The following is a 26,406-nucleotide window of genomic DNA, read 5'->3' on the forward strand; positions in this document are numbered from 1 at the left end:
TACATACACAGACCTAGGTGATAATAGCCTACTATACTTCTAAGCTATATGGTATAACGTATTGCTCCAGCCATCATCCTATATGCAGTCCATTGTTGACCAGAACATGGTTATACAGTATATGACTGTATTTGCATAATGAGGGAGAGGCCATGTAAGTCATAGAACTACAAAATGTGGAAAAAGGATTTTTAAAACTCTGGCCAAACTGCCTGAAACCAGTCTAGTGAAATATAAGAACATTTGCTGACTCAAACTGGGAAAATTACTCACTTGTCATTATAAGCCTGCTTTGACTAAAGTAATCTGGTTACTAGTAGTAATCTGATCATCAGTGACACCTCTAATTTTTAGTTGTTTTATTGTGGGATGGTGAAGGGGTATTGTTTGTAGATAGCAGTGTTATGGGTTAATTAGAGATATTTAATACCATGACAAACAAATCTTGATTTATATTTCAGATTTTCTGAGATTTCTTGCAGTTCCTGACAATTTAACAATTCTGACGAAACTCAGATTTTCTGAAAAAGTATCTTGTAGTTCCTGATATAAAACAATACTGTATATCTTTTAAAAATGGAAAAATAATAGCATTTTGCAGTTAATGTTTCCCAATTAGAAATATAATTCTTACTTTTTTTGATTTGTTGGAAGAGCATTTAGGAAAATTTCTTACATCTGTTATCTGTGGCATAGAAAGCCATTCTTCACTTTGAGTACAACTTTTGGCAAGCTTTTTCTGTAAATGTTTGAATGTGTGCTCAAGAAAGCTACAAACACTTAAGGGAATATTTGGAGGCTGTTCAACAGCAGTTGAGCTATGATTTTGTGATTTAGGATGACAGGAACGCCTATCAATTAAGTTAAATCTTTATGTTGACTTTGGAGGTCACTATGTTTCTGTATTGCCTACTTGAGGGAAAAAGAATTACAAACTGAAGGCCATGGGCTGTGTCTCATGCCTGTAATCCCAGCACTTTGGGAGGCCAAGGCGAGTGGATCACTTGAGACCAGGAGTTCGAGACCAGCCTGGCCAACATGGTGAAACTTCGTCTCTACTAAAAGTACAAAAAAAAAAAATTAGCCAGGTGTGCATGCCTATAATCGCGCACACTTGTAATCCCAGCTACTTGGGAGGCTGAGGTAGGAGAATCCATTGAACTCAAGAGGTGGAGGTTGCAGTAAGCCGACATCACACCACTGCATACCAGAGTGGGCGACAGAGCGAGACTCCGTCTCAAAAAAAAAAAAGTTAATTACAGACCAGATCAAGAGGTGAACTAAGCCTGGTGCTTTACCCCTAGATGTTGTTTTTGTTTGTTTTCTTGTTCATTCATTTATTCATTCAGCCAATTGTTATATTGCCATGCACTGTGCTAAACAAGTTTGAGTTTAGCCTGGAGCAACAGTAATTCAAGTCATCCCTTCTACAATCTTTATTGACTACAATAAATGTGTCGAATGAGGTTTTTGGGGTTTTTGGGGTTTTTTGTTGTTATTTGTTTATTTGTTTGTTTGAGACAGTCTCACTCTGTCATCTAGGCTGGAGTGCAGCGGTGCAATCTTGGCTCACTGCAACCTCTGCCTCCTGGATTCATGCGATTCTCCTGCCTCAGCCTTCCAGGTAGCTGGGGCTATAGGTGTGCACCACTACACCGGGCTAATTTTTTGTATTTTTGATAGAGGCAGGGTTTCGTCATGTTGCTTAGGCTGGTGGTCTTGAACTCCTGAACTCAGGCAATCCACCCGCCTCAGCCTCCCGAAGTACTGGGATTATGGTTGTGAGCCACTGCACCCGGCCACATGAGTTTTTATTCATGCTATTAGCAGAACAACTAATTAACTTGCTATGATGAAATCAGCCTTAATTTGAAGGTAGAATTATTAAAAGAATCTGCCATAGCCTTTCCTTATACAGTTATTCCTAAGACTAGGAATAAGTGGCTTTTACCCTTACCAAATCCAGGTATTCATAGCTTTTATCTAAGTCTGTATCTCATTCTATCCAAATATACATAGTAATTTAATATGTAAAAGAATTGAGTAAATCTGCCTTAGTCCTTTCCACATCTCGTATTCGGTGATACGAAATATGAAGACATTTTCACTGGTGCACTAATGCTGAGCTTCACAATTTTTTCTTTTTACCCTTGTTATCAGTCACCACCTGTTATGGCCCCAAATAGTATATTATTCCGTTGCATTTCCCTTGAATGTTTAAAGTTATTTAAATATAGTACTAGCCCTTGAGTAGCTGGCAATCTAGAGATCAAACAGAATTATGCAATACTAGTAATGTGTATGTTTATGTAATGTACATATGTTTACAGTGGTGTAAGACTTTAATTGCTTCTCCACAGTAAATACTTTCTAGAGGAGTAACATTTTATGGCATGCAAAAGATGAAGAGAACACTATTTTTTATGGAAAGGTAAAGGAAGACCTCTCTAAGGTAGTATTTATGCAGAGACTTAAGAGAAGTAAGGAAGTGTTTTGATTATCTATCGCTGCATGACAATCCATCCCCCTACCAGTTAATGGCTTAAAATAGGGCAGTTTTTTTTCATGAAGAACCAAATAGTAGGTAGTTGAGGTATTGTGGGCACACAGTTTCTGCCACAGTCACTCAGCTCTGCTGTTGTAGTGTGAAGGCATCCATAGACAGCACATAAATGGATGGATGTGACTGAGTCCCGGTGAAACTTTATTTACGAATCAGGTGGCAGATTGTATTTGACCTAAGGGTTTTTCTTAGTCCATTCCTACTGCTAAAATAAAATACTTCAGACTGAGTAACTTACAAGGAATAGAAATTTATTTCTCACAGTTCTAGAGGTTGAAAGTATAAGATCAAGGTGTCTGTAGGTTTAGGGTCTGATGATGGCCTAGGCTCTGCTTCTAAGATGGGACTTTGTTATTGTGTACTCGAGAGAGGACAAATGCTGTGTCCTCACATGGCAGAAAGGATGGAAGCGGAGAAAAGGCCCTAGGGTGCTGCTCCCTTCAACCTTTTATAAGAGGGACTAATCCTTTCATGAGGGCAGAGCCTGCATGACTTAATCACTTCCCAAAAGTCCCCACCTTTTAATACCATCACCCTGAAGTGATGTTCCAACGTATGAATTTTGGAGGCACACATACATTTAAACCCATAGCAGGGCTGTTGTTTGTTGACCCTTAATTTAAAGCAACAAAATCATTACTTAGCCTACATATCTGCAATGTAGGTAGCTTTTGGTTGGCCACACCTGTGTTCTACTCCGTGTCAGTTTGGGAGGTTTGAAGGCTGAGGACTGAAATCTCTGAAAGCTCACCCATTCACAGACCTGTCTCCTGGACCAGGCATATAGCTGGGGCTCCTTCTGTCTCTGTGTGGTATTTCATTTGGTTTCACCAGTCAGGCAGCTTCAGGCTAGCTAAACTCTTTATATGTTGTCTCAGGGCTCCCAGAGTGTGTTACCAGGTTACCAGAGAGAGAGAGAGGAGGTGGAAGCTGTATTGCCTTTTTTAGCCTCTGCTCAAAAGTCACTCTGTCACTTGTCACTGCTGTTGCATTTTACTTGACTAGGCCAGGGGTGGGCATACATGGCTCCCCGGCCAAATCTGTCCAGCTGACAGGTTTTACAAATAAAAACTATGTTGGAGCAAAGCCATACCTATGTGTTTAAAGGTTGGTGCAAAAGTAATTGTGGTTTTGGACTGAATTTTAAATCATAACTAGGCTCAAACACATCTTTATTAATCAAAATAAGAACCATTGCAGTCAACACATTTTTGCCAATGAGAAATAAGTTTGTTTATTCCTGTAACATAAAAAATCTGTGCTTTGGGATTTGGTGAACTCTTGGAAAGCATTTTCTGCATCCTGCTGGTTGTGGCAGCGTTTTCCCTGCAAAAAGTTGCCGAGATACTTGAAGAAGTGGTAGTCGGTTGGCAAGAGGTCAGGTAAACATGGTGGATGAGGCATCACTTCATAGCCCAATTCGTTGAACTTTTGAAGCATTTGCTGTGCGATGTGTGGTTGGGCATTGTCGTGGAAAAGAATCGGGCCCTTTCTGTTGACCAGTGCCCGCTGCAGGCTTTGCAGTTTTTGGTGCATCTCATCGATTTCCTGAGCATACTTCTCAGATGTAATGATTTCGCCAGGATTCAGAAAGCTGTAGGGGATCAGACCAGCAGCAGACCACCAAACAGTGACCATGACCTTTTTTTTGGAGCAAGTTTGGCTTTGGAAAGTACTTTAGAGCTTCTTCATGGTTCAGCCACTAAGCTGGTCATTACCGGTTCTCTAATGAAATCCACTTTTTGTCGCACATGACAAGTCGATTGAGAAATGTTACGTTGTTGCTGTGTAGAATAAGAGAAGATGACACTTGAAAATGATGATTTTATTTTGTTTTGTTTGAGATGGAGTCTCGCTCTGTTGCCCAGGCTGGAGTGCAGTGGCACAATTTCGGCTCACTGCAGCCTCCACCTGCCTGGTTCAAGCAATTCTCTTGCCTCAGCCTCCTGAGTAGCTGGGTCTACAGGCACATGCCACCACGCCCGGCTAATTTTTTGTATTTTAGTAGGACAGGATTTCACCATGTCGCCCAGGCTGGTTTCAAACTGAGCTCAGGCAGTCCGCCTGCTTCAGCCTTCCAAAGTGCTAGGATTACAGGCATGAGCCACCGCACCTGGCTGAAAATGATGATTTTTAAAAATTTCCACTCAGCTCATGAGGCACCCACTTACCTATTTTTCTACCTTTCCAATTTGCTTCAAATGCCAAACGGCCGTAAAATGGTCGACATTGAGTTCTTCAGCACCTTTTCATGTAGTTCTAAGAGAATCAGCTTTGATGATTGCTCTCAGTTGATCATTGTCAACTTCCGATGGCCAGCCACTATGCTCCTTATTGCCAAGGCTGTCATCTCCTTTGCAAAACTTCTTGAACCACCACTGCACTGTGTATTAGTTAGCAGTTCCTGTGCCAAATGCATTGTTGATGTTGTGGGTTGTGTCCACTGCTTTACTACCCATTTTGAACTTGAATAAGAAAATTGCTTGGGGCTGGATGGGGTGGCTCACACCTGTAATCCCAGCACTTTGGAAGGCCAAGGTGGACAGATCACTTGAGGTCAGGAGTTTGAGACCAGCCTGGCCAACATGGTAAAACGCCGTCTCTCCTAAAAATACAAAATTAGCTGGGCATGGTGATGCAGGCCTGTAGTCCCGGCTGCTCGGGAGGCTGAGGCATGAGAATCGCTTGAACCTGGGAGTCGGAGGTTGCAGTGAGCTGAGATTGCGCCACTGCACTCCAGCCTGAGTGACAGAGTGAAACTCCATCTCAAAAAAAAAGAAAGAAAGAAAGAAAGAAAACTGCTCTAATTGCTTTTTGTCTAACATTTTTATAGTCTAAAATAAAACAAAAATAAACAGCAAGTAATGAGTCATTAGCAGAAAAACATAAAGCAAGAAATGCCCATTAAAATGATGGGCCAGGCTCAGTGGCTCATGCCTGTAATCCCAGCACTTTGGGAGGATGAAGCAGGCAGATCACGAGGTCAGGAATTTGAGACCAGCCTGGCCAACATAGTGAAACCCCATCTCTACTAAAAATACAAAAATTAGCCAGGTGTGGTGGCAGGCGCCTGTAGTCCTAGCTACTTGGGAGGCTGAGTTAGGAGAACTGCTTGAACCTGCAAGGTGGAGGTTGCAGTGAGCTGAGATTGCGCCACTGCACTCCAGCCTGGGTGACAGAGCAAGACTCCGTCTCGGAAAAAGAAAAAAAAAAGATGTATGACATAACCACATTTATTTAAACATGTATTCCAATATCAGATGGCAAATTCCAATGCAAAAACCACAATTGCTTTTGCACTCCCCTAATACAGTGTGGAATAGAGTAGTTGTGGCAAAGACTGTATGGCCTCCAGAGCCTGAAATACTTATCTATTTATAGAAAAAGTTTCCCAGATCCTGGTATAGGCACTCTCAGCAGCCCACCTAGGTTCAAGGAGAGTGAGCTCCACTTCCTAATGTGGAAGTGTCAAGGTTTGGAAGAGTGTGTGAAAGCAGAAATATTATTGGAGCTATATCTGCCACAAACAATGAGTCATGTGGATACTGAGGGGAAGAGAGTTGCTGGGAAAGGGAAGAGCAGATTTTGATGGGAGCACGTGGGGTGTGTTTGTAGAATAGTAATGTGCCATTGTTGCTAGAGCAGAGTGGGTGAGTTAGAGAGTACAAGATGAGGGCAGAGAGGTTGCTGGGGGCTGAGTCATGCAGGGCTTCCTTGTAGGCCATTATAAGGACATGAACTTTTAGTGAGATGAGAGTCTATTGGAGAATTTTGGGAAGAGGGACAAGATCTAACATTTTCTAAGGATTGCTTTGGCTCTTATAAGGGAAGTAGATTATGGGGAACAAGAGCAGAAGCAGGGAGATTGGTAAGCAGGCTGTTACATCCAGACAAGAGAAGAGGGTGGCTTAGATTAGAGTGGTAAGAGTAAAGATCAAAACAATTACTTTCTGACTCAGGAGGCTGAGGCGGGAGGATTGCTTTTACCCAGGAGTTTGAGGCTGCAGTAAATTGTGATTATATCACTGCACTTCATCCTGAGTGATAGAGCAAGACCCCATCTCTAAAAAAGAAAAACAAAAAAGAAGCAACAGCAATTAGTTTCTGCATATATTTTTGAAGATAGAATTGATAGTATTTGCTGATGGGTTGGATAATGGGGTAAGTGAGAAAGAGAGGAAGTAGTTAAAGATGACTCCAAGGTTTTTATCCTGGGCAAATTAGATGGATGGAATTACAGAAAAGACTGATATAAGGAGAAACAGATTTGGAGGAAGAAATCAGAACTTCAGTTTGGAACACAGTGAGTTGGAATTGCCTATTACACATCTTGATGGGATTGTCAAGTAGTTACTCAGTTAAGAGTCAGGTTCATGAGAATGTAGATTTGGGAGTTGACAGAGTATATTTAAAGTCATGGAAGAAGTTGCTCCGAAAATGAACTTGGATAGAAAAGAAACACAAAATGTAATGGCACAATCATGACATGAGCTTCAATGCCAAGAGTTTTTAGGGTGAAAGGAAGGACCACGATCTGAAATGGCTGTGAGGAGCAGTTGGGACACCCACCCACCTTCATGCTTAATGACAGTTGTGTTGCGTTAATCCTATCCCACCATCAAGATTTTGTTTTTAAGCAGTGGGAACCTGGAAATCTTAACACCGAAAGAATTCTACTCTACAAAATAAATGAAAGAGGAATGTTCATAGGGGAAGGAGGGACACTGGCCCTCTCAACTTCTTCCTCTAGCCTCTCACTCCTTTCCAAGGCCCTGAGACATTCCTGCTGCCTCCTTGGAAGCCCTTTGAAAACCACTCCCCTTAGTGTTCCAAGATGGATGTGCTAAGAGACACATCTAATTCTGTCCCTCTCCTAAAAACCCTTCAGAGGTTTCCCATTGTCCTCCCCACAGTTTTGACAGGGCCTACCAAGGCCCTTCATGGGCTAGCCCCTAATTATTTATCTTACTTTCTCTCACGTCCTCCCACCTTGCATTCTGTGCCCCACCCACACTGACCTGTTTCAGTTCCTCAAACTCTTCTGGGCTTTTGCACATGTCCTCTCTGACTAGAATCTTCTTTATCCACTAAGACCTATATTTGTCCTGAGGTTTCAGTTGGGCTTCATTTTTTCCTGGTAGCGCCTTCTTTTCTATTTTTTTTTTTTTTTAATTAATTAATTTATTTTTTTTGAGACGGAGTCTCACTCTGTCGCCCAGGCTGGAGTGCAGTGGCCGGATCTCAGCTCACTGCAAGCTCCGCCTCCCGGGTTCCCGCCATTCTCCTGCCTCAGCCTCCGGAGTAGCTGGGACTACAGGCGCCCGCCACCGCGCCCGGCTAGTTTTTTGTATTTTTTTTAGTAGAGACGGGGTTTCACCGTATTAGCCAGGATGGTCTCAATCTCCTGACCTCGTGATCCGCCCGTCTCGGCCTCCCAAAGTGCTGGGATTACAGGCTTGAGCCACCGCGCCCGGCCCTGGTAGCTCCTTCTTTTCTAATGTATATCTTCCTACTATTACATATTTTTCCCCTAGCAACCCTTATTTACCCTATCATAGCCTTTCCCTTACTTTATAGTTTATGATTTTTAAAACTCATCTGTTATCCTTACTGGACTGGAAATACCATAGGAGCATGGGCCATGACTGTCCTTCCCACCGTTACATCACAGGGCCCCTCTTATAAAACGCACTTAATAAATGTTTTTTGATGGTTTGAATGAAGGAATAAAGGAACTGTGTTTTCTTGATAATGTGGGGATGTGGGAGACAGTCTAACTTTTGTACCATATCAGTTATTAAATATAGAAAAAACTAGAAAGTAATAATATATGATTAAATTATTTCTATGTGAAAAGCATATTGCAATACAAAAATAGAAATATCTAAATATGAATAATGATTATTAGTTAGGGTGGTTGAATTACAAGTTCTGTTTTCCTTAGTATATTTCAATTTTTCTGTAATTTCATTTCTTTTATTTAAAATGTTTTAAAGAATCAATTCTAATTTTCTGTGCATTTTAAGTATCTTAAATATAGCATCTTTAGCTCCTCTGGGTAATTTTGTTCTCAAGTTTGACTCAATCCTGGGTAGTTCCCAAGAACTAGAGCATAATCTCTACTAGAAGTAATCTAAAATGCCTTATTTCTGTGCTTCTGCTTTAGTGGATCAAAAAGCTTTCAATTTCCAAAGTTTCTTTTTCTTGCATAAAATACCATACTATTCAAAATAGCAAAGATGATATTGTTGTTTTTATTATTCTTTAACTTTTTTCCACTTCCTACATGAGCCTTTTCCTATTTCCCTGCTCCCCTGAAACATTTTCATCGTTAATACAAAAAATAGTACTTATGTACTTACTTAAGTACTATTTTTGTAAAGTGCTTTTTAATATTTGTGAAGTGCTTTTGCATACTCTGTCTTCAAGTCATTGATATAGCAGCTATTGTAGATAAAGGAACTGAGGCTCATAGAAGTTATATGGCTTGCGAAAGGCCACAAGCTTGGTTAGAGGTTTACTCTGGGACTAAATCAGTGATAGTCTTGCTCTTAGTAAAGCCCTCTGCATGTAACATCACACAATAAAAGTTTTTCCCTTGTATATATTCCTTTTAAGAATAATTTTATATGTGTATATATGAGGAACTTATAATGTATTTCTAATTTAAGGCGATTGCTAGTGTTAAATCTGGATAAAACTTGTATTTTTGAATCCTGTTATGTTAAAAAACAACATTTGTTTCTGGCTTGAAGTTATTTGTGTACTGCATTCTGATGCTTTTTTTTCTTTCTTTCACAGTTGTGCATGCCTAAAGGGCTATCTTTCAGGACACAAACTGACAATAAAGACCCCCAGTTTCACTCATTTATAATTACCAGGGAAGATGGTTCTCGCACCTATGGTTTTGTTCTCACTTTTTATGAAGAAGTTACAAGTAAGCAAATCTGCACAGCCATGCAGACACTCTACCAGATGCACAACGCTGAGCATTATAGCACTGTGTATGCTTCATCTTCCTGCAGTATGGACTCATTGGCAAGTAGTGTTGATGAAGGAGATACAACTTCCCTTTTGAAACTCCAGCGATACAACTCCTATGATATTAGCAGAGACACCCTGTATGTTTCAAAAAGTATATGCTTGATCACACCGTTACCATTCATGCAGGCCTGCAAGAAATTCCTTATCCAGCTTTACAAGGCCGTTACCTCACAGCAGCCACCACCCTTGCCACTTGAAAGCTATATCCACAATATTCTTTATGAAGTACCCCTTCCACCTCCAGGGAGGTCACTGAAATTTTATGGTGTTTATGAACCTGTCATCTGCCAGAGGCCTGGGCCCAGTGAACTCCCCCTCTCTGATTACCCACTTCGGGAGGCATTTGAGCTCCTGGGATTAGAGAACCTGGTGCAGGTGTTTACCTGTGTTCTTTTAGAGATGCAAATCCTTCTCTACTCACAAGGTAGGTTTTCCTTGGATTTTACATTTTCCAAAAACAAGTACTTATGCTCCCAACTACTGTGTTTCCATGGGGTGTATTATTAGAACCAAATAAATAATGATCACAGTCTTTTCTGTTTTGTATAAAGGGAGCAGGTATGGTGGGGCCAAAGGCTGAGATGTGACTGTGCTGTTTCTCTTTGAGGCGGCAGTCAGTGACTGCAGAGAGAAATAGGAAGGAACACACGCGTTAGCTTCGCTGATTTGGGCATATTTATTTCTTAATGGAAATAGCTCTTTTTTCCTGATAATATATAATCGTCATTAAGAAAACATTTTTTCTTCATAATGAGAGTGAGAGAATTTTGTTACTACTAGAAACGTGTAGACTTCCCATTCTTTATAGATTGGTAAAGGTTCACATCAAAATTCAGCAAACATTGAAAAAGGATAAATGAAATCGTTGACTCTGCAGCTTCCTGAGGCAATCAACTTTGGATCTTTGCCTGGGGGAGCATTTCATCTGAGTGAGAGACAAGGTGAGCAGGCATGAGACAGATGACTTTCCCAGGTCTAACAATTCTGCCCAGAGTTGTATATGTTGTTTTTTGGTTTTTGTTTTTGTTTTTGTTTTTTTATTCTCAGAAGGAAGTTATCTTTGTGGTATCTTTCATTCAGAGTTCTTCCAACACATATTAAGAAACTTACAAACTATGGATTTTATTTTACCAGTACATTTGTGATGAATAATGTTGAGCCTAGACTAGGATACTAGTTCTCATCTGAATATGAATATGTAGAGAAAATAGAGATGCTATGTCATAATGGATAGTGAATTGAAGGAAATTATAAAATAGTACCTGTGCACTGATAGATTCTTCAAAAAATGTTGCACAAATATTTGGATTCTTTTTTTTTTTTTTTTTTAGACAAGTTCTCACTCTGTCACCCAGGCTGGAGTGCAGTAGTGCAATTATGGGTCACTGCAACCTCAACCTCCCGTGCTCAAGCTGTCTTCCCACCTCACCCTCCTGAGTAGCTGGTACTATAGAAATGTGCCACCACATCAGCTAATTTATTTTTTGTAGAGATGGACTCTCACTGTGTTGCCCCGGCTGGTCTCAAAATCCTGGGCTCAAATGATCCTCCCACTTTGGCCTCCCAAAGTGCTGGAATTACAGGCATGAAGCATTGCACCCGGCTGGGGTTAGCATTTTGCTAACTTGTATTTAAGCTGGCAGAATTGTAGTGCAGTCGTGACTGGTGCCGTCAAGTTTATTTTACCACTTTCCTTTTTTTATTTTTCTATTTTAAATTATAAGTGGGGCTGAGCCAAGTAGACTATATTTGTACTTCCCCATCTTGTGTGTATGTTGACACTATTTGTGTGTTGACAGCCCTTCACAAGGTTGTATTTTCTTCAGTTTATCCAACATAATGTTCTTTGATAATGTGTTCCATGTCTCAATTTTTGTTGTCAGGAAGTTATTCTCTAATGACCAATCTAAATTCCTTCCTTTCTTTCGCCCACTTTCTTTTTTATATATATTTAAAATATGTTTTAATGAAACACTTTCTCATCATCTTTAAATAAAAAAAAATTTCCATTTTTTAATCTGAAGCTCCTCGGGCATTAGAACTTAATTGCTTTCTTCTCCACAGATTTCAGATGCCACTGCACTAATTCCCCAGTGCTCTTGAGGCAGAGCTTAGACATGTCATGTCCTCCTCAGTTGGAAGTCCTCTGGCAACTTCAGGGGCTTGATTCTTACTGTTTAACCACTTTCAGTTTTGCATTCACTTAAGAGATATGCTTGTGAACTTGAGGGGTATGTGTGTTTTCTAATCTGAGCATCTTTAGTATATATTTTTCCCAATATATGGACACCTTTTTGTACTTTTTAATTCTGGTAGCAACATGCAGTTTCTGAAGATTCTGTGGATCTCCATCATATTTTTCATGATCTGCAAGTGAAGGCTGAAACACTTGATATGGAAATCTTGACCTGGGAAATTTGTGATGAATCCAATCTATGTAAATGAGAGACGTCACACCTTTTGTCCCAGTCTGTAGTTCATTTTGCCTCTTAAGCTACTGAGAGCAAAATCCCTGCCATAAGTGTAGTGACTGTTCTCTTTAGAGGCAGCATCTGCTAAATATTCAGCACGAACCTTCCCAGCAGCAGAAGCTGAGGACTCACTCCTTCCATCATTACTTACAGATCACCTTTTTGTATGTGAAAAATTTTACTTTAAGTAATTCTCTCTTCTTTTCTTCCTTTTCTTCCCCCTGAATGGGGTAGGGATTAGAGAATGACTAGAAGGGGCAGAGGCTTGGAGCTTAATACCTTCTGATGTTTTAGCCCATTAGAAAAAAAGAACTTCTTTTTTTTTTTTTTTTTTAAGACAGAGTCTCGCCCTGTCACCCAGGCTGGAGTGCAGTGGCACGATCTTGGCTCACTGCAACCTACACCTCCCAGGTACAAACTGTTCTCCTGCCTCAGCCTCCCAAGTAGCTGTGACTACAGGTGTGCACCACCACACCCAGTTAATTTTTGTGTTTTTAATAGAGACAGGATTTTCACCATGTTGGTCAGGCTGGTCTTGAACTCCTGACCTCATGATCCACTCACCTCAGTCTCCCAAAGTGTGAGCCACTGTGCCAGGCCGAAAAAAAAACTTTATATTCTAGACTTAGAAGAAATCTTAAAGGCCCTTTTCTTGAATCTTAAAGTTCAATTTATTTATGTTCTGCCTAGAGAAGCAATTTGGGTTACAAAGAATATTGGGGGTGGGTGGGTTCTTTGGTTTTGCCTTTAATTTTTAGAGATGGGGTCTCACTGTGTTGCCCAGAATGGAGTACAGCGTATTCACAGGGACAGTCATAGCACACTGCAGCCTCAAACTCCTCAGCTCACAGCATCCTTTCACCTCAGCCTCCCGAGTAGTTGAGACTGCAGGCACATACCACCATGCCTGGTTTAGAGTATTGGTTTTTGAAGTCATAACAATCCTGGGTTCAAATATCTACTCTGTCATTCATTAACTATACCCATGAGTGAGTTAGGTAATCCTCCTGTGTGACAGTAGCCTCATCTCTATAGGGATAATAGTTTGGGTTTTTTTTCTCCTTTGTCACTGATTTATTATGACAATTAGATAAGAAAACCTGTATAAAATACTTAGGGTATAATTGACACTGACTAAATTATAGCTGATGCTATTATAATAATTACTAGTTTTATTAGTCCCATATAATCTTCTATAAATTATACTTATCTCTGAGTTGTGAAGGTTCAACATATTACTACATTTGACATAAACCTTTTTAAATGATATAGTCAAGAGTTTATTCCAAATAACCTAACATATGTTCTTTTATATTGTGTACCATGCTTTTTTTAGAAGGCAAAAAGCAAACCAAAAAAAACCCAAAACCTTCCATTATCACACTTCCTCTTTTATTTTTTATTTTTATTTTTTTTTTATTGAGATAGAGTCTCACTCTGTTGCCCAGGCTGGAGTGCAGTGGCATGATCTCGGCTCATTGCAACTTCCACCTCCTGGTTTCAAGCGATTCTCGTGCCTCAGCCTCCCAAGTACCTGGGAGTACAGGCACGCACCACCATGCCTGGCTAATTTTTTTGTATTTTTAGTAGAGATGAGATTTTGCCATGTTGGCTAGGCTGGTCTCGAACTCCTGACCCTAGGTAATCTGCCTACCTCAGTCTCCCAAAGTTCTGGGATTATAGGTGTAAGCCGCCGCGCCCGGCCCACACTTTTAGCACTTTATGTCTCACCGTTTGTGATCTGTCCTGAGCTCTCCTATTTCTGCTCTTTTTTTGTTTGTTTGTTTTGAGACAGGTTCTCGCTCTGGTGCCCAGGCTGGAATGCAGCAACATGATTGTAGCTCACTGCAACCTCAAACTCCAGGGCTCAAGCAACCTTCACCCCTCAGCCTCCTGAGTAGCTGGGACTGCAGGCATGCATTACCACACCTGACTAATTTTTTTTATTTTTAGTAGAGATGAAGTCTCACTACACTGCCCAGGTTTGTTTGAAACTCCTGGGCTCAAGTGATCCTTCTGCCTCAGCTTCCCAAAGTTCAGGGTTTACAGGTGTGAGCCACTGCTTAGCTTGTCCCGTTTGGTTTATCGAGTCTATTCAGGGGTTTTAGTTCATTAATATCTACCAATTTATTTCAGTTTCAAATGAAGAAGAATAAGCATTTGTGGATATGGTTTTATACTCTGAGTATATTTTTGTAATCTGTATGCTGAGAACAACAAAGTGAATCCCTAGATTATAGAACTGGGTTTTTTTAAAATTTAAAGTGTCATACCCCAAAAAATTTCCATATAATAAATTTATAACCATTCACTAAAATCACTCTATGTTAGGAATTGTGCTACAAAAAGGCATTGTATATTTTGGATCTTTTCCCTACATTTAATCCTCTCAACAGTGAGTTAGTATTGTTCTGCGTTTTTTGTTGAGGAGGAGATTGAGGCTTGGGGAAACTAACTAATCTGCCCAAGATGATACAGCTAGTAAGTAGTGTGGTACTACTAAGAATTGGGTTTCATCAGTCTTTTTTCAGATGCTTAACCACTGTGTTAACTGTATTGGGCACTACATTTAACCTCTCCATATCCATCTCAATATTTATTTTTAAATGATTAACTCATTCTGTGGGTCTATTGTAAAGGTGTCATGCGAAATAATTGTAGAGTATAAAATGAAAGCTCTGTGTAAATCTAGATTTTAATACTGACAATGTCTCTTCTATTAGAGAGAAATATTTCATTTAAATGAATGAAATAAGAGTCCTTATGTTGATTTGTACTTGGGTGCCCTCCTTTACTCTTCTTAACTGTGTTAAGGGAGTTCTGATAACACGTGATACTTCATTTCTCACTCACTGATAAAGCTATGCCATAAATTTGAAAGCATTGCATGTGCTGAAGAATTACCATGAAAACCCAAAGTGAATCAAAGTACATGGATTTCAGTGATGAAAATGTCCTTCTAGACTGATTTGAAATTCTGATCCACAGCCCATTTAAACCAATTCAATCTGTTACTTAGGAAGTGTGTATATCACTGTCACTTTGCAGTGATAACTAGCTAGAAATTCTAAGTAGAGAAAACGTACCCAGGATGTGAAGGCTCTTTTCTAGGACCCCAGATCAGAAATGGGCACTTTGTTCTGCAGTTGGGAAATACCTGGAGCAGGTCAGTAAGAAAATCAGAGTATGATTCTTTTTTCAAAGAACTAGGGGAAGAATAAAAGGGGAATTTAAACACCAATGTCTAGCTTTTGATACCGGTACAAAAGTCTAAGGAACATTTTTGGGCCTTGCTTACCTCCTTTGGTTCTTCATAGTTGAAATAAACCACTACCCACCACCCACACCACACTGCATGCCTATGTGCCTTTGCAGTGCTCCTCTGCCATCCCTCTGTTCTTTCATTCCTCTGAGTTGTATGTGAATTAACCTTGTCAGAAAGTGGAAGCTACTTGAAGTTTTCTAGGAAAAGTTGGGAGCTTTCTCATCACAAATTGCTAGGCATGCTCAAGCGGACATCATCGTTCTCCTTGGAACTGCCATCCATAAACCAAGCAGTACTTTATTGGTCAACTGAGAGGTGTTTATAGTGCATTGTCCAAGTGACAATTAAATGCAGAAGCTTCTCTTACAGTTCCAAAGTCAGTCCTAGAGAAAAAGAGGCTCCCTATATTTGAGAATCTCTTCCTTGCATTCCTCTGGTAGCAAGATCCAGTATAAACCATTTCTTTTTCATTAGGGAACTCTTTTGGGCAGTGTCCTCTCCCATTTGAGTGTTTTTCCAAAATCCCCCTAGATACCATGGATATTTCAAGTTTCAGCATTATTTTATGTCCTTCAGCCATAGGGGCACTTTAAATCAATATCCAATAGCAAACTTAGTAATTGCCCGTCAAATGGAAATTCTGTAGTCCAGCACCCTGATAGTTGTCACTGGGAGGCACTCACAGGCTTTTGACATAGCCCTAGCCGACACTGCACACACAGAGAATTTGTACCAGTGCTCTAGCTTCTCTGTTCTACACTGTGTGAGCTCAGGCGATCTAATTCATTCCCATTTAGCATGTCCGATTAATATTGCTTGAAGGGTAGATTGACACTGTGTCCTTTGTTTTACTGTACTAGGTAGGAGAAATGGGGTGAAACAGTCAAACGTAAGATCCACTCCCATGAAACATTTAGGTAAAGTCTGTTTATTTATTTATTTTTTTTTTTTTTGGAGACGGAGTCTCGCTCTGTTGCCCAGGCTGGAGTGCAGTGGCCGGATCTCAGCTCACTGCAAGCTCTGCCTCCCGGGTTTATGCCATTCTCCTGCCTCAGCCTCCCGAGTAGCTGGGACTACAGGCGCCCGCCACCTCGCCCGACTAGTTTTTGGTATTTTTTAGTAGAGACGGGGTTTCACCATGTTAGCCAGGATGGTCTCGATCTCCTGACCTCGTGATCCGCCCGTCTCGGCCTCCCAAAGTGCTGGGATTACAGGTTTGAGCCACCGCGCCCGGCCAGGTAAAGTCTGTTTAAACGTTCCAATTTCATTCAGACTTCCTCCTTAATCCTGTCAACCTTAACACTTTAATATATTATCATTCTAATTGTAGTCTGCACTAAGGCTGCAAGCCACTGTGTTGAGGCAGTGGCTTGTGCCTGTAATCCCAACACTTTGGGAGTTTGAGGCGGGAGGATCACTTGAGCCCAGGAGTTTGAGACCAGTCTGGGCAACATGGCAAAACCCCATCTCTACTAAAATACAAAAATTAGCCAGGCGTAGTGGTGTGCACCTGTAGTCTCAGCTACTACAGGGGCTGAGGTGGGAGGATCGCTTGAGCATAGGAGGTGGAGGTTGCAGTAACCTGAGATTGTGCCACTGCACTCCAGCCTGGGTGACAGAGTAAGACCCTATCTTTTTTTTTTTTTTTTTTTTTTAAAAAAAGACTTCACCAAAAGATTTTAGTATAACAGCGTATAAGGCTCTCAAATGAGTCCCCAGAAACTTCTCCACCCCTTGATGATTTGACCCACTCCTGTGCAGTAGGTTTTGGGAGCTCAGCAAGGTATCCTGGCCCTTTTGTCAGTCTTTATTTTGATTAATTTGCCTTACTATATCCCCAAGCAATTCCAGATCATGTTTCTAACTGTAATCTTTGCCTTCTTACATTTAAAATTTCTCTATGCTGGGGCAAATAGAGCAGATTTGTTTTGGCCCTTTAGTGTTGGGAAACCATCTGAGGGTCCTTATAGTCCATGCAAGCTTTGTTAATGCTATATTAAGACTTTTGTTTCAGGCTGGGTGCCGTGGCTCATGTCTGTAAATCCCAACACTTTGGGAGGCCGAGGTGGGTGGATCACCTGAGGTTGTGAGTTCAAGACCAGCCTGACCAACATGGAGAAACCCCATCTCTACTGAAAATACAAAGTTAGCCAGGCATGGTGGTGCATGCCTGTAATCCCAGCTACTCGGGAGGCTGAGGTAGGAGAATCGCTTGAACCCTGGAGGCAGAGATTGCATGGTGAGCCGAGATCACGCCATTGCACTCCAGCCTGGGCAACAAGAGTGAAACTCCATCTCAAAAATAATAATAATAAATTAGCCAGGCATGGTAGTGTTTGCTTGTAGTCCCAGCTACTTGGGAGGCTGAGGTGGAGGATCACCTGAGCCCAGGAGTTAGAGGCTGCAGTGAGCCATGATTATGTCACTGCAGTACAGCCTCATGACAGAGCGAGACCCTGTCTCAAAGAAAAAAGAAAAGAGGTTTATTTGGCTCACAGTTCTGTGCATGTGCTAGAATCTGCTTCTGATGAGGGCCTTGGGAAGCATCTACTCATGGCAGGAGGTGAAGGGGAGCCAGAATCACATGGCAAGAGGAAGGAAGCAAGAGAGAGGAGGGAGATGCCAGACTCTTTTCAGTAACCAATTTTCATAGAAAGTAAGAGTGAAAACTACTCGCTCACAACCATGAGAATGGCACAAAGCCGTTCATGAGAGATCCACCCCCAGGACCCAAATACCTCACCTCCAACATTGGGGCCAAACTACCATGTCCAAACCACAGCACCAGGCCACATACATTTTTTCTTGGATGACTGCAAAATCAGGGGTTCTCCACCACCATCCCCCAACCCCTCAAGTTCTATAAATTCCCAGAATGATTCACAGAACTCAAGAAAGCAGTTTACTTACTGTAACTGGTTTATTGTAAAGGTATAAACAGCCAAATGGAAGAGAGGTATAAAAGGTGTAGGAGTGGGTGCTGCTTTCCTTGGTCTTATCCAGCACCTTAATGTGTTTGCCAGTCCAGAAGCTCCTCTATATTTCTTCTTCTTTCTTTTTTTTTTTTTTTTTTGCGATGGAGTCTGGCTCTGTCACCCAGGCTAGAGTGCAGTGGCATGATCTCAGCTCACTGCAACCTCTGCCTCCGGGTTCAGGTGATTCTCCTGCCTCAGCCTCCTGAGTAGCTGGGATTATAGGCACATGCCACCACAGCTAGCTAATTTTTGTATTTTTAGTAGAGACAGGGTTCACCATGTTGGCCAGGCTGGTCTTGAACTCCTGACCTCCAGTGATCCACCTGCCTCAGCCTCCCAAAGTGCTGGGATTACAGGCCTGAGGCAGGGTGCCTGGCCACCTCTGTTTTTTTCTTGAATAAATTTTTGTCCTTACTGTTTTCTCTGAGAAAATGTTTATTAAGCTTTCAATTTATTAGTAAAAAGTCTTAATATTTCCTTATTTTCTTGACTCCTGTTATATCTGTAGTTTTGTCCTCCTTTTCATTCCTAATACTGTTTGTGCAGTCTCCTTTTCCCCAGTTATTTTTACCTGAAGTTTGTCAATTATATTACTTCTTTTTGTTTGTTTGGTTTCTTGAGACAGGGCCTCATCCTGTTGCCCATCCTGGAGTGCAATAGCATGATCAAGGCTCACTGCAGTCTTGACCTCCCTGGGCTCAGGCAATCCTCCTGCCTTAGCCTCCCAAGTAGCTGGAAGTACAGGTGCATGCCACCATGCCTGGCTAATTTTTTTTATTTTTTGAAATGACAAGGTCTCACTGTGTTGGCCAGACTATTCCTAAACTCCTGGGTTCAAGCGATCCTCCTGTGTTGGCCTCCCAAAGTGCTGGGATCACAGGCATGAGCCATTGTGCCCAGCCCTATTACTCTTTTTAAAGAACCAGCTTTTACTTTCATTGGTATCCTCTATTGTACCTTTGTTTTATGTTTTATTTATGGTTTTATTTTTATTATTCACTTCTTTCTGCTACTTTCTTTGGGCTTGCTAAACCTTTCTTTCTCCCCACCTGCCCACCAAAATCAGCATCTTAAGCAGTTGAGTCCTGTGTTAGGTGCATCCTACAAGTCTTAGTATCTGATATTTTCTTTATCATTGAATTCTAAAAAATATATATATATATATATATTTTTTTTTTTTTTTTTTGAGACAGAGTCTTTCTCTGTCACCCAGACTGGAATGCAGTGGTGTGATCACAGCTCACTGTAGCCTCAACTTCTCAGGCTCAAGCCATCCTCCCACCTCAGCCTCCCTTGTAGCTGGGACTACAGGTGCACACCACCATACCTGGCCAATTTTTAATTTTTTTAAAGGTGGGGTCTCCGTATGTTGCCCAGGGCGGTCTGGAACTCCTAGGCTCAAGCAATCCTTTCACCTCGGCCTCTCAAAGTTCTGGGATTAGAGGTGTGAGCCACCATACCTGGCTCGTTCTAAGAATTTTTAAATTTTCATTTATTTTGGCCATTTGTCTTGCTTTTCTCTCTCTCTCTTTTTGTTTTTGATGTTTTGAATTGATTTAAATTTTTTTCTCATTGTTTTTTCTGTTTAGATGTTATATGCTCTTAATGGTAAATTTTGAGATTTCAACATGAACAGTTATTCTTATGTTATAGAATCTTTACAGATACTATAAAATGCTTTAACTCCATGCCCATCATGGCTTACTTGTTATGATTGTTCAGTTTTAGTAATGCCTCAAATTAGACATTTTTATTCTGTACACTTGGTTTTGTTTAAATTTACTCATAGTGACCTTATTTTGTTTTTCTTTGAAACAAGGTCTCACTCTGTTACCTAGGCTGGAGTGCAGTGATGCAACCATAACTCATTGCAGCCTTCAACTCCTGGACTCAAATGATCCTACTGCCTCAGCCTCCTGATAGCTGGGACTACAGGCACACGCCACCAAGCTGGGCTAAATTTTTTTTTTTTTTTTTTGTAGAGATGGGGGTCTCACTATCTTGTCCAGGCTGCTCGTGAAGTCCTAGGCTCAAGCAGTCCTCTGCCTCAGCCTCCCAAAGTGCTGGGATTATAGTGTGAGCCACTGCACCCAGCCTCAGTTATTAGTTTTTGAAAATTCACAATTTTATTTCAATCTTAGAGATTTCTTCTGAGATCAGTCTTCTTCCTAACATGTATTCTTCTAAGTTCCTTTCCTGAGGTAGCTTTCTCTGTTAGATTTTGTTTTGTCCTTGTTTTTGAAAAATAGTTCGTTGGATGTTAAATTCTATATTAAAAGTTTTTCTTTTTCTCTTAATACACTGAAGATAATATTCTATCATCTTAAATAGTTCATTGGATGTTAAATTCTATGTTAAAAGTTTTTTTTTTTTTTTTCTCTTAGTACTCTGAGGATAATATTCTATCATCTTCTGGTTTCCTGTGTTGCTGTTGAGAAGTCAGCTATCACTTCTAATGTCGTTCTAATGAATGAATGTCGTTGTTATTCATTAGCCAGAAATCTGTCGTTTCAACTCTGGTTATATTTAAGATTTTCTGTCTTTGGTGTCCAATATTGTGACTGATTTATCTGAATGAGGCTTGCTTTATTCTGCTTGTGATTCATTATGTTTCCTGAAATTTAAGAATAAATGTCGTTTACCCATTTTGGAAAATTCTCGACTATCTTGGTAAATATTGCTTTCATGTATCTTTTTTTAATCCTCCTGAAACTCTAATTAAACGTTTTTGTTGTTGTTTTTGTTGTTGTTGTTATTGTTGTTTTGAGACAGAGTCTCACTCTGTCGCCCAGGATGGCGTGCAGTGGTGTGAACTCTGCTCACTGTAACCTCTGCCTCCCAGGTTCAAGCAGTTCTCCTGTCTCAGCCTCCTGAGTAGCTGGAACTACAGGCGCATGCCACCACGCCCAGCTAATTTTTGTATTTTTAGTAGAGATGAGGTTTCACCATTTTGACCAGGATGGTCTCGATCTTTTGACTTTGTGATCCACCCGCCTTGGCCTCCCAAAGTGCTGAGATCACAGGCATGAGCCACCACACCTGGCCTCATTCCCATTTTCTGTGTGTCTCTGTGCCGCATTCTGGGTAATTTCTCCACATCTGTCTCCTACTTTATGAATTCTCTCTTTACCTGTGTTTAATCTATAATTAGCCCTTTCTTTGACATTTTTTGGTCACAGTGAAGCTTGTTACAGACAAACATGTTTAGGTTGGGTGGCTTAGGTGGTGTGGTGGCCCCACATTGATGTCATACTGAGGACAAGGGTCAAGTACTCCATGATTAGTCTTTGCTCTTCAGGAGCTGCCAGAAGCTGTGCCTTTCATTTTCTAGTGCCGTAAGTCATTGTTGGCAATGCCTGAGATAAATTTCTGTGAAACAAGGGAGATAAACCAAGTTATGCATGTGTCTAAGACCTCAAAGCCAACATAATTCAGATAATAGTCACATAGGGCCGGGCGCATGGCTCACGCCTGTAATCCCTGCACTTTAGAAGGCTGAGACAGGCGGATTACTTGAGGTCAGGAGTTTGAGACTAACCTGGCCAACATGGTGAAACCCCATCTCTACAAAAATACAAAAATTAGCCAGGCGTGGTGGCGTGCGCCTGTAATCCTAGCTGCTGGGGAGGCTGAGGCAGGAGAACCACTTGAACCCGGGAGGCAGAGGTTGCTGTGAGCCAAGTTCATGCCACTGCACTCCAGCCTGGGCAACAGAGTGAGATTCTGTCTCAAAAATAAAAATAAAAAGTAGTCGGTCACAGCATCCAGGATCATAAGTGTATAATCTTCCAGCTACATCAGGAAGTCTACCAGAGGCATGCTGAATACCACTAGCAGCTTCACATCTCCATTGGCAGGGCTTGGCAAGGCATGAAGCTTGCTAGACACAGCTCCTGATCTGCACCACCATGGTTCCTGTGCTGCCAGCTGCAGCTCCAGACCCATCTCCCTCTGTTGCCTTTGAGGGGCTGATCTTATTCTCCACAGTAATGCTAGTGGACAGCATGGCAGGGGCTGAGGCAGCAGAGGCCATTGCCACCTTGAGATCTGTGCCAGAGCCACCACTAGGCAAATTTTTGACAGTACGTTTTTATTGTGTAACATAGTCAAGCATAATTTTTTAATGTCTACTTTTATTTCATTTTACATGCCTTGGATGTTAACATATTAATTTCCCAAAGCATATATACTGGCTACTCACCATGTAGTAGGTCATATTTTGAATATTAACAATTCTGAGATTAAAAATACAGACATGTCCAGGCGCAGTGGCTCATGCCTGTAATCTCAGCACTTTGGGAGGTGGAGGCAGGCAGATCACTTGAGGTCAGGAGTTCAAGACCACCCTGGCCAACATGGCGAAACTCCATTCTACAAAAAACACAAAAAGCCGGGCGTGGTGGTGTACAGCTGTAATACAAGCTACTCGGGAGGGTGAGGTGTGAGAATCGCTTGAACCTAGGAGGCAGAGGCTGCAGTGAGCCAAGACTGCACCACTGCACTCCGGCCTAGATGAAAAAGTGAGACCCTGTCTCCAAAAATAAATAAATAAAAAGAAGAATTACAGATATTGCTCTGTAGGAGATGATGGTGTATTGGGGAAGAGAGACCATAAAGAGAGAATTATGACAGAATTGTAATGTTTTAGTGAGATGAATAATTCCTGTGATGGAAATACAGATAGGGTACTGTTGAAGCATGTAGATAGTAGCCTGGTGGTGGTAAGAAGTGTTAGGAAAGGCTTTCCAAAGAAGCAATTGCCTGAGGAAAAAGTGGAACCTAGTCAGGCAGTGTGAGAGGAAGGGACATTCTGGGCAGAGGAAAACAATATACAAGGGGCACAGGGCCTGTGAAAACATGGACTGCAAGCAGATGATCTTTCTGCATATAGAGTGGTGATAAGGAATGAGGCAGACAAGAGCCAAATCATGAAGAGCCTCATGTGCCATGCTGAGGCCTGTCTTAAATATTATAATGATTTCTTTTATGCATTCATCACTTTGAGTATCAATTATAAAAAGACTTTCCTGAAATATTTAAATTTTTAAAAAATGCTTAAAGAAGAAAACTGCCTTTTATTTCTTGATTCAGTTAAAAAGAATTGTCTTGTTTCTGCTGAATAATTGCATTATTAAAAAATTGTGAGCCGGGCGCAGTGGCTCACGCCTGTAATCTCAGCACTTTGGGAGGCCAAGGCGCGTGGATCACCTGAAGTCAGGAGTTCGAGACCAGCCTGGCCAACATGGTGAAACCCCATCTCTACTAAAAATACAAAAAAATTAGCTAGGCGTGGTGGCACGTGCCTGTAATCCCAGCTACCCAGGAGGCTGAGTGAGGCAGGAGAATCGCTTGAACCCGGGTGGTGGAGGTTGCAGTGAGCTGAGATTGAGCCATTGCGCTCCAGCCTGGGCAGCAAGAGTGAAAACTCCATCTCAGAAAAGAAAAAATGCGTGTGGTACTTCAGCCAGTCTTGAAGAGAATGCAGAACTGGAAAGAAGAGTAGACATAGAACACCCACAACACATGGATGGAGTAAAATCTAAGCATGTCTTTTTAAGTTATAACTATCTAGCAAAATTATATATATTCTTTTCCCACTCATCATCTATTCGTTCAAAAATACTGTTTTGGCCTCTATTATATGTCAGATACTGTGGTAAATACTGAGGTTACAAGAATATAAAAGGCCCCAATCCTTGGTTGAAATGATGACCACAGAGTAGAATCTAAGGAGTTTTCTCTGGATTTCGTCTTCATGGTCTGTAACTGTACGTAATTGTCTCTTCCTACTCCTAGTGGGTTTTTGTTGTTGAGTATTTTTTGTTTGTGTGTTTTTTTGGTTTTTTGAGACAGAATCTTACTGTCACCCAGGCAGTGGTGCGATCTCAGCTCACTGCAACCTCTGCCTCCTGGATTCAGGCGATTCTCGTGCCTCAGCTTCCTAAGTAGCTGAGATTACAGGCATGTGCCACTATGCCTAATTTTTGTATTTTTACTAGAGATGGAGTTTTGCCATGATGGGCAGGCTTGTCTTGAACTCCTGGCCTCAGGTGATTCGCCTGCCTTGGCCTCTCAAAGTGCTGGGATTACAGGTGTTGTGTTTGGCTTTTCTTTTTTTTTTTTTTTTTCCTCTGAGACGGAGTCTCGCTGTTGCCCAGGCTAGAGTGCAGTGGTACAATCCTGGCTCACTGCAACCTCTGTCTCCTGGGTTCAAGCAGTTCTCCTGCCTCAGCTTCCCAAGTAACTGGGATTACAGGTGCCTGCCACCATGCCCTGCTAATTTTTGTATTTTTAGTAGAGACAGGGTTTCACCATGTGGACCAGACTGGCCTCTAACTCCTGACCTCAGGTGATCCTCCCACCTCGGTCTCCCAAAGTACTGGGTTCGCAGGCATGAGCCACTGCGCCTGGCCAGCCTTTTTGGTATTTTGTTAGGATTCTGTTGAGCTTGAGAGGAAAAAAACCATAACATTTAGTAGTGTCAGTAAATGTTAGTCCACACTGGGTGTGAAGTAGGCCCTGTGCTTTATGGGTAGAATCAGAGAAAATGGGTGCCACTCTGTCCTTAGGAAACTCACAGAGAGGAGAGACAGTACGGGGGCCAGGTGCCATAATCGAGTCCTGTGATGGTGCAGAACTTCAGTTAGTTCTAATTAGGGCACAGTTTCTGCACCTAGGGGGCATCCAGCTGACTTCAGGGGTTTCAGGTCAACTTTTCATCCTCACCCCATCTCCGCCCCTGGGATAAAAGACCCTTATTACCTACGGTTCAAACATCTGCCTGATTATTCCTAGCAGAGTGGTAGGAACTGATTGTCTGGTCTTCTCTGCTACCCGCCTCACCTGCACAGAGAGTACCAACTGTCTCAGCCTAGCTTCTTCGGTGGGCCTCAGCTGATAAAATGTGTGTGTCCACCCCAGGTAATGAGGTTGTTAGCTCTTTGTGCTTGTATGGCTGACCCCTACCTTTCAGGCCACCTGGTGTTTGTTTTAGAAGTTATTCCTGTAAACAGGTTTTCACCTAAAATTTGAATCTTTATGAATCAAATAAGGAAAATGTAAAGTAAACTTGGGCTGTGGATAACTGATGATTCACTACCAAAAAGGTAGTCATTTAAAATTATAAAATGACACAAGAAAAAATTTAAATGTAAAACATCCTCTTTATGCTTGGTCAGGTCTTTGAACTGATGTGACTCAAGTAACATCTGATCATTTCCTTAGCCTTTTTTAAAAAGACTCCCCTAAATTCTTCCTCCCAAAGATTTTACTGTATTTGTTCAGAATGGATTCTGTGAAAGGATTATTACAAGCTCACAATCCATTGTCTTCAATTCTCAAATCCAAAAAATTCTAAAAACCAAACATTCTTTTTGTAACTCATTCATCAGCAAAACCAGACCTGAACCAGAGTGACCCTATTCATATTCTTTGATTATCTGTCCTACTGAGACATATATGGTTTGCTGCAGAAATTCTAATGTATTTGATTATAGGATACTGCCCTAGATAGTTCATGTATATGGTATATGCACCATATTGCTTTTCTAAATTAAAAAATCTGAATTCTAAAGCATATCTACTTTTTTTTTTTTTTTTTTTTTGAGACGGAGTCTCGCTCTGTAGCCCAGGCTGGAGTGCAGTGGCACGATCTTGGCTCACTGCAAGCTCTGCCTCCCGGGTTCACGCCGTTCTCCTGCCTCAGCCTCCCGAGTAGCTGGGACTACAGGCGCCCGCCACCTCGCCCGGGTAGTTTTTTGTGTTTTTTTAGTAGAGATGGGGTTTCACCGGGTTAACCAGGATGGTCTCGATCTCCTGACCTCGTGATCCGCCCATCGCGGCCTCCCAAAGTGCTGGGATTACAGGCTTGAGCCACCGCGCCCGGCCTCCATGATTTTAAGAAGCAAAGAGTGTGATGATGTTTCCCACCTACCCACACTCCCTTAAAACTATTCAAATGAAACCATTTATTTATTTAATTATAGTGGAATAGAACTGAGCTATTTTCTGCATGATCATAAAGAAATATTTACTTTTAACGCAGAAATTTTTTTCTTAAAATCCACATTTTCCAGCCTAATGAAGTGA

At 41.4% G+C, this 26,406-nt stretch overlaps 1 protein-coding gene across 5 annotated transcripts in view; it reads left to right on the forward strand.

Moving 5' to 3' along the window:
• The window catches only part of DENND5B (DENN domain containing 5B), a 208,207-nt gene that overhangs the window by 99,208 nt on the left and 82,593 nt on the right, over window positions 1-26,406 (forward strand). For all 5 annotated transcript variants that reach the window (XM_033222495.1, XM_033222496.1, XM_033222494.1 and 2 more), the window contains one exon: window positions 9,365-10,031. In XM_033222495.1, coding sequence (XP_033078386.1) covers window positions 9,365-10,031 — 667 coding nt within the window. The remainder of the gene's footprint in view (window positions 1-9,364; window positions 10,032-26,406) is intronic.

This window comes from Trachypithecus francoisi, unplaced genomic scaffold (assembly GCF_009764315.1).
Source record: "Trachypithecus francoisi isolate TF-2019V2 unplaced genomic scaffold, Tfra_2.0 Lachesis_group11, whole genome shotgun sequence".
NCBI classification, from domain to species: Eukaryota; Metazoa; Chordata; class Mammalia; order Primates; family Cercopithecidae; genus Trachypithecus; species Trachypithecus francoisi.